The sequence below is a fragment of the Arabidopsis thaliana genome (assembly GCF_000001735.4).
Source record: "Arabidopsis thaliana chromosome 1 sequence".
NCBI lineage: Eukaryota > Viridiplantae > Streptophyta > Magnoliopsida > Brassicales > Brassicaceae > Arabidopsis > Arabidopsis thaliana.
This window is the reverse complement of record NC_003070.9, coordinates 6,680,361-6,695,104: the sequence shown is the minus strand read 5'-3', so window position 1 is coordinate 6,695,104 and position 14,744 is coordinate 6,680,361. Positions and strand designations below refer to the sequence as shown.

General features: G+C 37.6%; 5 protein-coding genes across 12 annotated transcripts; 3 read left to right on the top strand and 2 right to left on the bottom strand.

Moving 5' to 3' along the window:
- Positions 1 to 49: 49 nt before the first annotated feature.
- On the top strand, positions 50 to 2,381 carry AT1G19370 (uncharacterized protein). Its single transcript, NM_101794.4, has one exon. The coding sequence runs from the start codon at positions 384 to 386 to the stop codon at positions 2,199 to 2,201; it is 1,818 nt and encodes a 605-aa protein (NP_564083.1). The 5' UTR covers positions 50 to 383; the 3' UTR covers positions 2,202 to 2,381.
- Positions 2,382 to 2,538: 157 nt separating this feature from the next.
- Positions 2,539 to 4,706, top strand: RRA3 (Nucleotide-diphospho-sugar transferase family protein). Of its 2 annotated transcripts, NM_001332391.1 has the most exons (3): positions 2,539 to 2,722; positions 2,808 to 3,064; positions 3,318 to 4,706. In NM_001332391.1, the coding sequence occupies exons 2-3, from the start codon at positions 2,894 to 2,896 to the stop codon at positions 4,431 to 4,433; spliced, it is 1,287 nt and encodes a 428-aa protein (NP_001321670.1). In that variant the 5' UTR covers positions 2,539 to 2,722; positions 2,808 to 2,893; the 3' UTR covers positions 4,434 to 4,706. The 2 variants fall into 2 exon arrangements, with proteins under 2 accessions (NP_001321670.1, NP_564082.1); NM_101793.4 differs by having other exon boundaries at positions 2,539 to 3,064.
- BES1 (Brassinosteroid signaling positive regulator (BZR1) family protein) lies at positions 3,889 to 6,642 on the bottom strand. Of its 5 annotated transcripts, none has more exons than NM_202135.3 (3): positions 6,461 to 6,642; positions 6,001 to 6,330; positions 4,694 to 5,683 (listed from the first exon to the last, which is right to left on the bottom strand). In NM_202135.3, exons 2-3 carry the CDS (start codon positions 6,262 to 6,264, stop codon positions 4,940 to 4,942), a joined length of 1,008 nt encoding a protein of 335 aa, NP_973864.1. In that variant the 5' UTR covers positions 6,265 to 6,330; positions 6,461 to 6,642; the 3' UTR covers positions 4,694 to 4,939. The 5 variants fall into 5 exon arrangements, with proteins under 5 accessions (NP_564081.1, NP_973864.1, NP_973863.1 ...); NM_202134.1 differs by having other exon boundaries at positions 6,001 to 6,271; positions 6,367 to 6,570; NM_202136.1 differs by having other exon boundaries at positions 6,001 to 6,277; positions 6,367 to 6,567.
- A 1,346-nt stretch (positions 6,643 to 7,988) lies between these two features.
- On the bottom strand, positions 7,989 to 10,638 carry AT1G19340 (Methyltransferase MT-A70 family protein). The gene is made up of 8 exons (NM_101791.3): positions 9,812 to 10,638; positions 9,603 to 9,733; positions 9,454 to 9,487; positions 9,220 to 9,295; positions 8,954 to 9,131; positions 8,771 to 8,860; positions 8,586 to 8,685; positions 7,989 to 8,446 (listed from the first exon to the last, which is right to left on the bottom strand). Exons 1-8 carry the CDS (start codon positions 10,305 to 10,307, stop codon positions 8,307 to 8,309), a joined length of 1,245 nt encoding a protein of 414 aa, NP_564080.1. The 5' UTR covers positions 10,308 to 10,638; the 3' UTR covers positions 7,989 to 8,306.
- A 907-nt stretch (positions 10,639 to 11,545) lies between these two features.
- AT1G19330 (histone deacetylase complex subunit) lies at positions 11,546 to 14,682 on the top strand. Of its 3 annotated transcripts, none has more exons than NM_001084092.2 (6): positions 11,546 to 12,027; positions 13,296 to 13,422; positions 13,605 to 13,744; positions 13,837 to 13,899; positions 13,997 to 14,065; positions 14,165 to 14,682. In NM_001084092.2, the coding sequence occupies exons 1-6, from the start codon at positions 11,815 to 11,817 to the stop codon at positions 14,279 to 14,281; spliced, it is 729 nt and encodes a 242-aa protein (NP_001077561.1). In that variant the 5' UTR covers positions 11,546 to 11,814; the 3' UTR covers positions 14,282 to 14,682. The 3 variants fall into 3 exon arrangements, with proteins under 3 accessions (NP_001077561.1, NP_564079.1, NP_001185033.1); NM_101790.4 differs by having other exon boundaries at positions 13,590 to 13,744; NM_001198104.1 differs by having other exon boundaries at positions 11,572 to 12,027; positions 13,590 to 13,744; positions 13,834 to 13,899; positions 14,165 to 14,542.
- Positions 14,683 to 14,744: the final 62 nt, after the last annotated feature.

Below are 14,744 nucleotides of genomic sequence, written 5' to 3'. Positions count from 1 at the left end.
CAAATATCAACTATGCTAGTCTTGAGTCATGACATCCATTAGCAATTGTTTAATAGAAAGAAAAATATTTCAAAACAAGTTAAAATTATTAATGTTAAAAGATATTCCTTAAAATATCTTAAGACAACTCTTCACCGTGGCCCGAAGACGACTGGAGCAAATTCCGGACACAAAGATCTCAAATTTTGACGCTTTATCAAATTTCTTACTTCACCCATAAAAATCTGAGTTTTTAGACTTCAACAGGACAGATCTTTCTTCTCTTTCCAGATCCTAAAATCTTCATCTCCTACAGATCTGCAGAAATGGCGGTTACGTACTGATTCAGATACGGGAGAAGAAAAAGAAGAAAGCTTTCTGCTTTAACTTTTCCCATTACTGTAATGGCGGATCCTCTAAACGGCAAGTCCTTCTTTATCTGTTTCTCCCTTTTATTCTCCTTCACTCTGCTTTTCATTTCGCCGTTGTATGCCACCGAGTCTCCGGTTATCGAAGATGTTTCTACCGATGTTGCTGTGTCTGTTAGCGAAACCAATCGAGAAGCTGTTCTATTGCATAATTTAGAGGAACTCGTTAAGAATCTGACGGAATTAGTCGCTAATCTAGATGCTAAGTTATCTGCAACTCCATTAAAGGAGAAGAACGAGATCTCAGTTGATGATGACATCGGAGAAGAGAAAGAGAGAGGAAGGGCTAAGGCGTTTTCAGTGACTAAATACAGTCCGTTTTGGTCGGAGAGGTTTCAGTTTACATCAGCTGTGAAACTCAATTCCGATGCGACTTGTATCAATGTGTTGCCGTTTAGAGATTTCGAAGGTTCAAGCAAGTACTTTGCAATTGGTGATTCTAAAGGTAGAGTTTATGTGTTCTTGAGAAATGGTGATGTTTTGATTGAGTTTTTCACCACTGTTGATTCTCCGGTTACTGCTATGGTTTCGTATTCATCTGTGTTTAAGAACTCGAGTTTCGTGGTTACGGGTCATCAGAACGGTGCGGTGTTGTTGCATCGGATTCACGAGGGATCGAATGGCGAAGATTGGAACTCGAATTCGGTTTCTATGGAACATGTTGGGAAGTTTGATGTGGATGATTCAGCTGATCCTGTGACTTTGTTGGAAGTGCATCATGTGGGTCGTGTTAGGTATATATTGGCGACTGATTTAAGCGGGAAGCTCACGGTTTTAACTGAGAACAGGACGGTTTATGGGTCGGTTATTCCATCGAGTAGACCGCTCGTGTTCTTGAAGCAGAGATTGTTGTTTCTTACTGAGTCTGGTGCTGGTTCCTTGGACTTAAGAAGCATGAAGATAAGAGAAACTGAGTGTGAAGGACTGAACCATTCGCTTGCGAGAACTTATGTTTTTGATGCTGCGGAACGGTCTAAAGCTTATGGATTCACATCCGAGGGCGAGATCATTCACGTATTGCTTCATGGAGATATAATGAACTTCAAATGTAGGGTTAGATCCAAGAAGAAGTTTCAAATGGAGGAGCCAGTAGCTTTACAATCAATCAAAGGCTATCTTCTAGTTATCAACGAAGAAAAGGTTTTCGCTTTCAATGTATCGACTCAGCATTATGTTCGTACTGCGGGTCCTCGGCTTTTGTTCTCAGCGGGATTAGAAGAGATCAGATCCGCGTTCTTGAGCCATCGCGAATCATCTTCACGAACCACCACAGTAGTAAAGACTAGGCCGTTAATAGCTAGCGACAGGGAAAACCTTCTTGTGATCGGTTTAGAAAACGGATATTTCGCTGTTTACAAATCGAAGCTGCCAACTCTCAAAGGAGACTTCAACACAATGCTTTGGAGCAGTCCTGTGTTCTTCTTCATACTATTTCTATTCGGGGCTTGGCATTTCTTTGCCAAGAAGAAAGAATCGCTCACTGCATGGGGACCAGATGATCCTTTTACCCCGACCGGCGCACAAAATAGTTCGGCGAAAGAGCCAACATTTACTGAACCTTCAAGAAGAAACGATGACCTCATGGATCTACGGAGAAGGTACGCTGGTGGCTCATACCGGTCAGTTGGAGCTAACGACCCGAGTTCAAGAGCTCCGGTTGATGGAAACTATAGAACAACCGCACAGGATCATAACAATTATCGCGGTGGTGGCTCGGGTCTTGATTCAAACGGGTTTGGTAATAGAAGAGATCATTTGTTTGGTAACAACAAAGTTTTGGATAACGAAAGTTAGAATCTTTGGATTACTTGCAAATTCTGGCACGTTAATCACCACTTACTTCAAAAATTGTAATCTTTGTAACTTTATATAAACGCTAAAGGGTTTTATTATTCCTCGTTCGGTTTTTAACTTTATATAAACGCAAGTCTCTTGAAATTTTCGAATACAAAAACTCTGGTCAAAGAATAATTGTTTGACAGCTAAAACAACTTAATCTCAATCATAGTCAAGATGTGTTTTGGTCTATCATGTCTCATGTGATCGTGCTAGCAAGTGGGTAAATAATTGAGTTTAATTTTTCTCCTTAATCTCGATTTATAATGTGTTATGTTGACCGTCAGATGAGTCAGCGAAATAGTCATGTCATCTAACGGTTAAGACTTCATCTTCAACTAAAGAATTTCAGAAAGGAATCTACATCGTGTGAAGTAGAGGAACATTACTTTCGAGCTTTGATTCATCGTCGTCGTCTTCGGAGACGAAGCCAAACACACAAGCTCTCTCTTTCTCTCAACAACTTCAAAAGCCGGCAGGTATGACCGAGACCTCCGAAGAAAAACAGAACATTTCTAGGGTTTAACTCTGATCCACCACATTACCAAAACTTTCTTCAACTAGGTGATCAAAAAGGAGTCCTTTTTCATTTTGAGCTTCTGGGTCTTTGGCTTCTGATTTCGCTATAAGGAAGAGAAAAGTCAACGGCCATGGCGGGTCGTAGAGATAGAAGCCAACAACTCCGTGGATCTCGAATTGCGATCGCCATCCTCATCGGTATCTTTATCGGTTGCGTGTGCGCCGTTCTGTTCCCTTACGGGTTCTTCAACTCAAGCTCATCTCTCAAAGCAAGCGAACATCTTTCGAAGTCAAGCAACCAGGTACTACATAAACCTCTAAAGCTCTAATTTTTGTGGTTCTGTGGTCGAGTTTTACATAGATTGATGTTTGACTCTGCCATTATAGGTGTTATTAAGTGGTTAGTGTCTAAACATAGAAATTCTTCTTGGTGATGTGTTAGTTGGAGATTAGGGTGAAGTTTATCATGATACTGGTTTGGTTGATTACTGGATTTTGTATCTTAATTTGGAATTTAGTTGAGTGGTTTATAAATTCCACACTTGCTTTGTCTAGGTTGGATCATCAGCTTGTGAATCGCCAGAACGAGTGAAAATGCTAAAATCAGACTTTGTAACTCTCTCAGAGAAGAATGCAGAGTTAAAGAAGCAGGTCAGAGAGTTAACAGAGAAGCTACGGTTAGCGGAGCAAGGATCAGACAATGCAAGAAAACAGGTTCTAGCATTGGGAACACAGATCAAGGCTGGTCCTTTTGGAACTGTCAAGAGTCTGAGAACTAATCCAACTATTCTTCCTGATGAATCTATAAACCCAAGATTGGCAAAGATTCTAGAGGAGATTGCTGTTGATAAAGAGGTAATTGTAGCTCTTGCAAACGCAAATGTGAAAGCAATGTTGGAGGTTCAGATTGCTAGCATTAAGAGAGTGGGTATAACAAACTATCTGGTTGTTGCTTTGGACGATTACATAGAGAATTTATGTAAAGAGAACGATGTTGCGTATTACAAGAGAGATCCAGACAAGGACGTGGATACTGTTGGGAAAACTGGAGGTAACCATGCTGTCTCTGGATTGAAATTCCGTGTGTTAAGAGAGTTCTTGCAACTCGGTTATGGTGTTCTTCTCTCGGATGTGGACATTGTCTTCTTGCAGAACCCATTTAGTCATCTATACAGAGACTCTGATGTGGAGTCAATGAGTGATGGCCATGACAATCATACGGCTTATGGGTTCAATGATGTGTTTGATGAACCAGCCATGGGATGGGCTCGGTATGCTCACACTATGAGGATATGGGTTTTCAATTCCGGGTTTTTCTATTTGAGGCCTACAATTCCATCAATCGAGCTGCTTGATCGCGTGGCAGATAGACTCTCTAAGGCTAAAGTGTGGGACCAAGCGGTTTTCAACGAGGAACTGTTTTATCCTTCACATCCTGAGTACACTGCGCTACATGCATCCAAGAGAGTCATGGATATGTATGAGTTTATGAACAGTAAGGTCCTTTTCAAGACTGTAAGAAAGAATCATGAACTGAAGAAGAAAGTGAAACCAGTGATTGTTCATGTGAATTACCATCCAGATAAGCTCAATAGAATGCAAGCCGTCGTTGAGTTCTACGTTAACGGTAAGCAAGACGCGCTTGATAGCTTCCCCGATGGTTCTGAATGATTCACCTGAAAAGCAGATAGGCTAAAAAAAACTTTCCGAGTTTCTTGACATTTGTGATTCTAATATATTTCTCCCTTTTCCAATGTTTACTGCTTCATGCCTTCTACTTTCCTCTTTGTATTATGAATTTTTGTGTATCTTATGGCTAAAATCGCAAGTCTTTTTTTTCTTTCTTAACCTCTCTGATCTTGTTATTACATCCCAAGTCTTTGTTTTAGCCTCACTTGTTTTTCTCTGTTTCATCATCCGATATATAATTTACATTTCAAGCCACTTAATCATGTAATATATTTGTAATGTTTTCAAGACCTAAAAGGAATGATAATAGAAACATACATCTTAAACATTCTATCTACAAATAATGCGTTGTGAAACAAACTCACTGGTACAATGAATATCGATTCTAGAACAAGAACCAAAACCATGAACTGAATGAACAACACACTAATTCTCATTCTCCAATCCTTCCTTCCGACATGACATAACAGGTTCATGTATACTTCATCTCAACTATGAGCTTTACCATTTCCAAGCGTGAGCTCTAGATCCTCCATAGCCACATCATGGATCCTCTCCCCTTCCCATGGCTTAACTTGGCTGTTCTCAAACTTAAACTCGGAGCTTTGACCAATCTCTTGGATTGCTGCTGTGTTTGGAGACAATTGCTGTGGTGCAGGTTTCACGAGATTGAAGGTAGGCGAGGTTGGCACCATAGAGGCAGAGAATGGCTGTTGTTGTGCAAACTTTTGAAAGCTTATCCAATGACCAGAATCAACAGTGGAAGAGTCAGACTCATCACATTCAGGTATAGTAGCCGGAGCATGGAACTGGCGATGATGAGTAGGACTGGCAGGTGCAGACACCGCATAAAACGGGTAGTTCAAAGAAGTCATTGACTGTTTAGCAGCCATGGACATGGATTGTTTGGTAAAAGATTCCCAAGTAGGCAATGGTTTGGGGTTTCTAGAAGTTGGGGATGACACTGGTGGAGTGACAGGAGCACTGTTTGAGATTCTAAGTGGAGGAAGCGATGAAGGAATACCACCATTCCTGAGGAAAGGGAAGATTGTGGAGATATTGTGTGGATCACCAACTCGAGAAGGACTCGGGAATGAAGAAGAGGAAGGACTGACTTGGTAAGATAAGATGGGGCTATCAAAAGTGGAAGAAAGAGGACTTTGGTTATGGGAAGAGTAAGGAGTTGCTCGAGAAGATGATCCAGCCATGTCACCAGGTAGAGGCTTGTGTCCCTGTTGCTCATAGAACAATACCAAAAACATCACAATGTCACAATCAATCAAAAGCTAAAGGAGAGATCTAAATATAGTAACCAAGTGAAAGTAAAGCTAATTCGGTTCTCAAATTAGTAAGAAGAACCCTAAAGGTCACTTTCTCCGCAAGGAATCTCGATCCAATTTTAGAATAAAACTGAGCTTCCTCAGCTAAAAACCTCGAATTCATAGCCAAGAAAATCCCAATTTGACCAATTTCAAATCCAAATCTTCAGATTCAACAGCTAAATCATCAGATAACATCAGATCTAAGTAAAAATGCGTTTGATACTGACCTTGCGATAAGTAGTTCCGTCTTCTTCAACAACCCAACCAGCTTCAGAACAAAGAGCCTTAAGAACCTCATTGTTGTCACAATGTTTTGGAAGATTGTAGTTACCTTGAGCTCTAAGACCAGTATAAATCTTCGCCGCAACAGCTCTTCTCCGCCGCTCTCTTCTCCGATTGTTCTCCCTCTCTCTCCACGACGGTTTCCTCCTCGTCGCCATCGCTGCTGCTGCAGCTGCAGCTGACGTCGACGTTGCTCCGTCAGACGTCATCTTCTTCCTTCAACTCTCAAAACAATCCAACCACGGTTAAAAATGGAAATGGGTATTTGGATTCAGCTGAAGAAGAAGAATGAGTGAGAAGTTAGTGCTCACGAGGAATACGCTTTTTTTTTTCTTTCTTCTTCGCTGGAATTATAGAAGAATCTTTTCATTCATTATTTAAAATAAAAAAGCAAAAAGAATTCACCGTTGATTTGAGTTAAACCAGCCACGTGTCGATGATGAATGGTGAGGATAGGTGGTGGTGTACGTAACTTACAGTGTGGTTTCGCGTTTTGAAGAAGAAGTACGTTTTATGTTGTGTTTCTCTAAATCTGTGTAAGAAAAGGAGCTGATTTTATAAAGAGGAGAAAAAGATAGAGAGACATGTGGGGCCATTGTAATGAAGTGGGTCCTACACGAGTATGACCGGAAAACACACCATCTGATTGGTTTATGAGGGGATCGGCCATGTTAAATAAGAAAACAAATTGTTTTGAGCCTCATAACATTTAATGATTAGATTAATTTGTCACTATAGTATATGGATAAAAATAAAATAGTGTTTCACTATAGTATGAATAGAAGAAAATGAGTGCTTACTTTTGTCCTGACTGTTTATGTATCATGTGTTTATTCTTTAATTTTATCACATTACAAAATTATTTAGTAGATTATTTGTGAAAACGAATATACGTAAAATGGAGTGATACATGGTTTAGATTAAAAGTTAACTAAATAAACCCTTTATGAAATAGTATGGTTTTTTAGCCTTTACTTTCTATCGTATACGAGGCAACAAACTATAAAGACTCAATACATATGAGGGGAGACACTACGTACAACTAGTAAAATACCAAACCGACGGATTATATAGATTTCCAAAGAGAACTCGAGTGGAGAAGCATGGACGTGTTTGGATGTATAATTGGTATATTCAATTGTACTTTCGTAATACTTATCAACATTTTGAACTAGAAGCTCCGATCTTAGTGACAACTTGCGTTTGATAACACATGCTGATATAGTGATTCACTACTACATTTGAGATGGATTGTGTATATCAACATGACGGATGGTCAAGTTTCCGAACCAAGTTGTCTGAAAGCGAAGTTTAAGTCCTAAATTAAGTATTTGACAGTGTAGTTTGTTCATTCTATACTCGTGATATGCATTTTGTTGCGATGGTTTTGGTTTATTATTTCTTCCACTTGATGTTTTTCTTGAATAGTGGATGGAAATCGTGATTTCACAAAACTGTGTGATTGATAAAACAAAACATTCTACATCATTCTACTACTTCAAAATTTACTAAAGAGAGTCGAAAATGGAAATGTGAGGATATTCACACAACATTATTAAGTCAAACTGGAAAGCTCTATATTTGGAAATATCGTTAATTTTGTTTTGTGATTTGTAAGCATATTGTTTGATTGCTATAACAATCAGAGCCTATAATTCGGAATTATTGTTGGGACCTGCTCTTCATTGGTCATGATGATTTTCTTTAATTCTCATGTTTTTTTTTTTTTGACAATTGTATAGTTCATTGAACACAAAAGGAAAACTGGATAGTGGATTTGCCCCACAAATAGACCCATCAAAGCAGATATGATCTTCCAACGAGTAGTCACTTATTGAATTTATATTTAACACGCTTTTGCCTTTATTTTATTCATATTTTGTTGAAAAAGAAAAAGAAATCTAGTGAATAGCAGAATAGTGATACTAATATAGTATGTAATCTTACTGTACTGATAATATATTTAAATTTTATCTGAAACATCATCTGTTTATGAAAGGAAAAGGAAAAAGCTTACTAAATTGATGGTACAGTTCTGAGACAAAATAATCTTTAGTAACACTATACTTTTTTCAGGCTTACTCTAGTGTTGTCTTCTTCAAACGATGTCGTTTGCGATGAACCGAACCTTCCACTTCTTTCCAAGGGTTCTCTCCTAACTGTCCCCAGCTTGAGAATGAGTCATAGAGAAAAACGATCATGAGGGCCCAAGCCAGCCTTTTTCTTGGTTACACCCTAGGGAATGCGCCCACTAAACTTTCAAAAAGTATCTCGAGTCCTGAAAGTGAAGCGGTTCGTTTCCCCAAGAGGTCCATCCGGCAGCCATTTCCCTCGCAAATAGCTCAAGGCACCGAGCAGGTTGAGACCCGGGAGTGTGTTTCAGTAGTATATCTACACAAAGTCCAAGTGGAAACAAACAAGAATCAGGGGAGCTTTAGACCAAGAATTTGAAAAAATTGCATTATCTACTCTTGAATTTGATGAAGCCAATCGCAGAACAAAGCTGTTGAAAATATAAACATAAGAATACCTCCAATTGGGGGTTTCCTCGAAAAATCACCAGGGATGCTCATGATTATCTGGTTCTTGTCCAAGAGTTTAAAATCTGACCTCTTTTCTGATCCTGCAAGCTATGACATGTATACACAACATGGCTGTTCAAACAGAAGTTCCTTTCTCAGATTATTCAAGTGACAAAAAAATGAATTGACTTACTTCGGTAAAATGGTAGCCTAGTAGAAGGTACTCATAAGGTTTATGATGGACCAGGTCCAGGTCGCAAATCAGTGTACCATCCGGTTTCACCTGAAACATTTACATAGCAAGTATGTAAAATGTCAAGTCATATGTGCAACTCAGAAACCAAGATGGGGACTGAGAGCTGCAAGATGAGCTCACCTTTAACCAATACATTGTAGCTACATACTTAATTCCCCACGCAGGGAATAGCTCTTTCTCAACAAAACTTAGTAATTTCTCTCTATTTGTCACCCACAAAGCCACGAGAGCTCCTTCAGCATGAGCAAGCTGCTTGATCGGAAGAGATAAGAAGTATTGGTTCGGTAAAGTAGGATACCTAAAACAAAGAACCAAGAAACATTGGTCATGAACTTTCAGATACAAAAAATACTTATCCACATGCATACATTAAGTAGATAACGAACTTTGATTTCTGATGAGCACTTGCATTTTCCCAAGGCGGATCAATAACTATAAGATTGTAGCCTTCTTCAGATTTAGCTGCATATATGACATCAATAAGACTATTACATCGCCTACCGATATGATAATGACTGATCTTTTCTCACATGACTCAGGACCAATCAACAAGAACCAGAATACTCTAAAATCTCAGCTTTTAGCAAATTATCTATAATGGACAATAGCACAAGACTTACCAGGAACGAGGTTTCGGATGTGATGTAAATCAGACTTCAAGGCAACATGGTAAAAAGAACTGTAATATCAGAAGAACCATTTCACACAGCAACTAAAAGTTTCCATTTTTTTATAGAATCATAAAATCAGACAAGTAAAAAACACAAACCATGTAGAAGCAACTGTTTCTGGGCATTATATATCTCCGGTTGGAAAACTCAGCTTCAACTTCTTCTCCAATCTCATTCACTACTAGGTTATTGAACACTTGAAACACTCTCTGTTCATTACAACTCTCACCTATCAAGTCCACAAAACACCATCAAATTCATGGGTTTCAAATACGATCTAGCAAGTGACATAGAGAAACCAAAAAACCTTCATTGTCGCAATGTAGATTAAAACTCAGTGTTATCTCATAGAAAGGAGCTTGCCACACTCCTCCAAGCTCAATAAAAGAGACTTCATCGTCACAACACTTGTTCAACAAACTAGAATCATCATCATCATTATCATCACTTAGACCTTTCGTTAAACTCAACAACTCAATTTCCTTTAGAAAAGATTCATGGGCTTTCGATAAGAACAGCCTCGCTTCCTGATGACGAAGATTCGAAGCTTGCTCTCCTACACTAGGAAGGTGAAAGCTAGAGTTTTTCTGCTTCCGTTTTCGCTTTTTCGGATTAGACTCGCTAGAGTGTTGATTGAGTTGCTTCGAATTGAAGAAACGAGAGTAGTAAGCAGAAGGTGAAACCTTAAATCGGGTATATGAACGGTTGGTGATACGAACTGTGTCTAAGAAGAACCAATTGAATTCGTCGGATTCGTAGATACCAGAATCAAGGAATTGAGCTAGCTTATCAGTTTTCGCCATTTAACGGCTCCAACACTCTCTAGTCTCTTTGTTCAAACAAAACCCTCAAAGACGACGATAGAGACAGACGTGTAGGATTATTCTCATTAACCCCTCGAATTTTCATAATTGACCACAATTAGTCACCTAATTTTGAAATGTAACAAGTAACCCCTAATTTAGTGCAAATCCTCTGAAAATTTCCCGGTAATTAATGGATTTTGTTCCAGCCTCTAGATTTCGTAGGTTTATGTTTAAAAACAATAAAGAACAAAAGAATGAAAATTTTGATTTTTATGGGAGGGGAATGGTAGTAAGGGTAAGCATTAAAAGTTACGAATAATTGAAGCAGGCGTTTGGTGAGGGGTCGCTTTGACAGTTTCCCCAAATATGGGGACGGTTTTATTTTTGGGTGGGCTTTGTTAACTGTGACAATGACAATGACTCGATAAAAGTTTTGGACAAATAATTGATCCAAACATGTAACTTTCATATAGTAAGAAAATCATGTATGATTGTATGTAACACAAAAAAAGAAAGATAAAATATTCATAGATCATATCGATCATCTACCTTTATAAAACCTTTATAAAACCTTCTTATAATCGGTCGAAAAAAGGTTTTTGTATTTGCGTCTCTTGAGCTCTTTTGATGATAATATCGATGTGTGTTTAATAGTGTTATCATTAAAGAGACACAACATTAAATCCCTTAGATTTTCTGTATCTAATATACCCAATTATCCCATCGACCAATTTGATTGCTTTTTAGCCATTATATGAGTTTAAAGTTTATGTTCAATGTTTATCTTACTGTATTTGATCCATTTATTTCACTTACTAAGCAGTACTTGTTTCGTTTATTTTGCTGTTTTGAGAACCTGGTTTTCATAAAGTAAAACATTGTTCTCAATAATAATAAAAATCTAGTAATGGAGAGAGCAATAATTATGAAAGAAAGAAAATTATAAGATAAGGACAAAGAAGATCCAAAAAAATTCAAACTATGGAAAAAAGTTACGTGACTAAGGGTATAACCGTCATTTAAATAAAAACGGGTCCCATCTATCTCTGTCTTTATTAAACACCAGTCAACCATTCAGGTCAATCGCGTGTTCTGTAATTACCAAAAGTACCCCTCCGGTTAAATCCAAACAAAAAAACCGGTTCTGTTTTTGCATAACGCATATAGTTTCAGTACAATGCTGACATGGCTTCTTCTAATTGGTCCCCGTGGTGAAAAACCTGTCTCTATCATCCTCTCTTTCCCTCCTCCTCTACCTTCTCTTTACTCTGCTTCTTCTTCTCTCATCTCTCTTCTTCTCTCTCTGCTTCTTCTTGTGGGACAAACCCTAATTATTTTACTTCGATATCTCTCCACTTTTCCCGCTCAATCATCTGATCTTTCCCTCTCTCAGCAATGCATGATCTTCGATTTTCTATCAGTGTTCAAAGCTGAAAAAAATCGAACTGGGTCTGTTGATTTCTTCAGGTCTAAAATCAGATTAGATTAGAGAAGAAGAAGAAGAATGCTGGAAGCTGTAGATAGCTCAGGAGTGGTGAATGGAGGATTCCCGCAGATTCAGAGCTTTTACGGCGATTGCAGTAGTGAAGAAGAGTTATCGGTATTGCCACGTCATACAAAAGTGGTGGTCACCGGAAACAACCGGACGAAATCGGTGCTTGTTGGTCTTCAAGGTGTTGTCAAAAAAGCTGTCGGTCTCGGTGGTTGGCATTGGCTGGTAAAGTTATTTGATTTCTTTCCTTTTTTGGTAAAAATGTTATCTTTGTTGTTTCCTGTTCCGTTTTCCATTTATAGTTAAATTTCGATCTAATCTAGTGTTTTGTTCTCTGTTTTCTGGATTTACCAAGTTTGCAATTGATGAACATAATTTGGGTTTTGGGATGATTTTGTATTTCAAATTTGGGTTTTTTTCCCTTGAATTTCTCAACATGATCAACTTTAAATTAGATATAATCATTCATGAGCTTCGATTTACTAGTTATAGATTCACTAATCAAGTCAATAATTATGTTTCCTCGCATCTAATTTTAAACCAAGAATTGTTAGTTTGATCGAAAATCAAATCTACTTTTGTATTTACCAAATGTTAAATCTGTAAAATTTTCGAAATCTGGCGATTGAACTTGTTGCATGCATGATAGCATTCAAGTCACCATTATTGCTGGATTTTACACTGTTTAACCTTGTATTTATGGTTCTTAGGTAGTTATTTTATTCATGAAACCCTTGAGTGATTTTTATTTTTCTTTAAAAATTAGTTTGCATCAAATAAAGATTCTGAAACATTTTGGTATCTTTGATTATTTTGGTGTTTCATGCTGAGTTTCAGGCTCAATTTAAGGAATCATCTATAGGGGATAAGTGATTTTTGAGTTTGCAAACATTAATTAGGCAAACCAAAAAAGAGGCAACTTTATTTTGGCGCCTGGTCAATAAAACATCATAACAAATATGCACTTGTTATCTAATTCTCCATCATATTTCTTGACATTTTTGTTCTCCACCTTAAGGATCCAAGCTGGCTTTTTGAAATTTGTTAGTCTTTTGATTAATGTTAATCATTTGTTTTAGAGGTTTTTCTTCTTTTTTGTTCTTTCTTAATTAGTTGAGTCATTTTCGTCCCCAAGCAGTGTCACTTCTGTCGATTACTATTCTTTATAAAATCTTTATGCTTTGGTTGGCTAGTTTATATTATAAACTGCTCTGCAAGATCTTTTTGATAGTGTCTCTGTGTATGTGGACCTAAAGGAGTAACTTCACCATATTCTAGCTTTAAACTTTAGAGAATAATCCATATAATTTACGAATTTCTTCAGTATCACGATTATGTTTTACTATTAGTGATATCACATTCCACCAGTTCTTGTCTCCCAGAATTCCTATGGAAGTAACAGTAGGAGTTGAAGTATTAAAATCAATGTCAGTACTTGTTTATGGAGTTAAAAGTATTTAATCAGAATTATTGTTGTGCTTTTTGGTTTGTAGGTTTTGACAAATGGAATAGAAGTAAAGTTGCAGAGGAATGCGCTTAGTGTCCTTGAACCTCCTACTGGAAACGAAGAAGACGATGATCTTGATTTCGAAAACACACAGAGGAATGGCTCTGATATGAGTAAGTTTTGTTCCTTGTTATTTTTGTAACGATTCTGCCAATTTGTCAAAAACTTGATATAGAGATCTCTAAACTTGATTTAGTCTCCTGTGAGCTACTAAGTGATATATTGTTCTTTGATGGGAACCCTTTTAACTGATTTTTTTCAGACTTGTTTCTATGATAAGTTGTTTCTTTTCCAGCATCTGAGGACACACTGAAGCCTCATAAGTCGAAGCTAAGAGGGCAGAGATCATCTCGGTCATCTCACAAGACGATGAGCAGGTCTCTATCATCTGACTCGCAATCAAAAAGTTCGGGTTTTACTCCTCCTGAAAACATGGTATGCATTCAAATTTTTTGACATCTATTCCATTTGAAGATAATGCAACAAATCGTAAGTTTACTGATGCTATATCATATGCTTTCAAGCAGAAGGTTGATCTTAGCAAATTGGAAATGCCTGCTTTACTGAATTATTGGCGACATTTTAACCTTGTAAGTTGAATTCCAGAAGAAAAGGAAGAGAAGAAACTTACTTTCGTTTTCTCAATCTTGTTTTCTATGTGCTTGCTTCTGAAGAAACTCTTTGTAGGTGGATGCAATTCCAAATCCATCAAAGGAGCAACTAATTGACATTGTTCAAAGGCACTTCATGTCTCAGGTACGTCAACATCTCTGAGCCTTCACTGTGTTATGGATTTGTCTTAATTTTGTCCTGATAATCAATAAAATGGTGTAAATAACTGTGAAATGAATACAGCAAATGGATGAGCTTCAGGTTATTGTGGGGTTTGTCCAAGCTGCAAAGAGAATGAAGAAGGCTTGCAAGTTTCAATCCAAAGAATCCAGAAACACTGATCTTAACTGCATCAGCTAAAGAAAAGCCCTGACTCTTAACAAATCCTGTATGTACGGTACATCAACTTGTTTAACCATTTGTGGCTTGCTAAGTTTAGTTCTTCTAGTGATGTTTGGCTAAAGGGTAGATGTTGTTTCTTCTTTGCTTCTGTTGTTTAGCCAATGTAAGTACCATCAAAAAAACCAAATAACTCTCTAAAGCTCCCTATTGGAAACTATCTTGTCTGATACGATCTGGAGTGACCGGTATGTTGTTAGAATGTAAATATGTTTGGTATCACTTCTCTCACTTTTTTCTTTCATTTCCTTTAACCTCAAGTCAAATACAAATTGTCCTACCCAAAAAAAAAAAAGAAACTCCTACCAAAAAAACCATTTTACTCAAATAAACTTTGATATTTTTATGTAATAATCTTTTTTCTTAAACAATCAAATATATAAAGTTTCATCTTCTTTTTGAAACATAATCTTTGATTATCTCC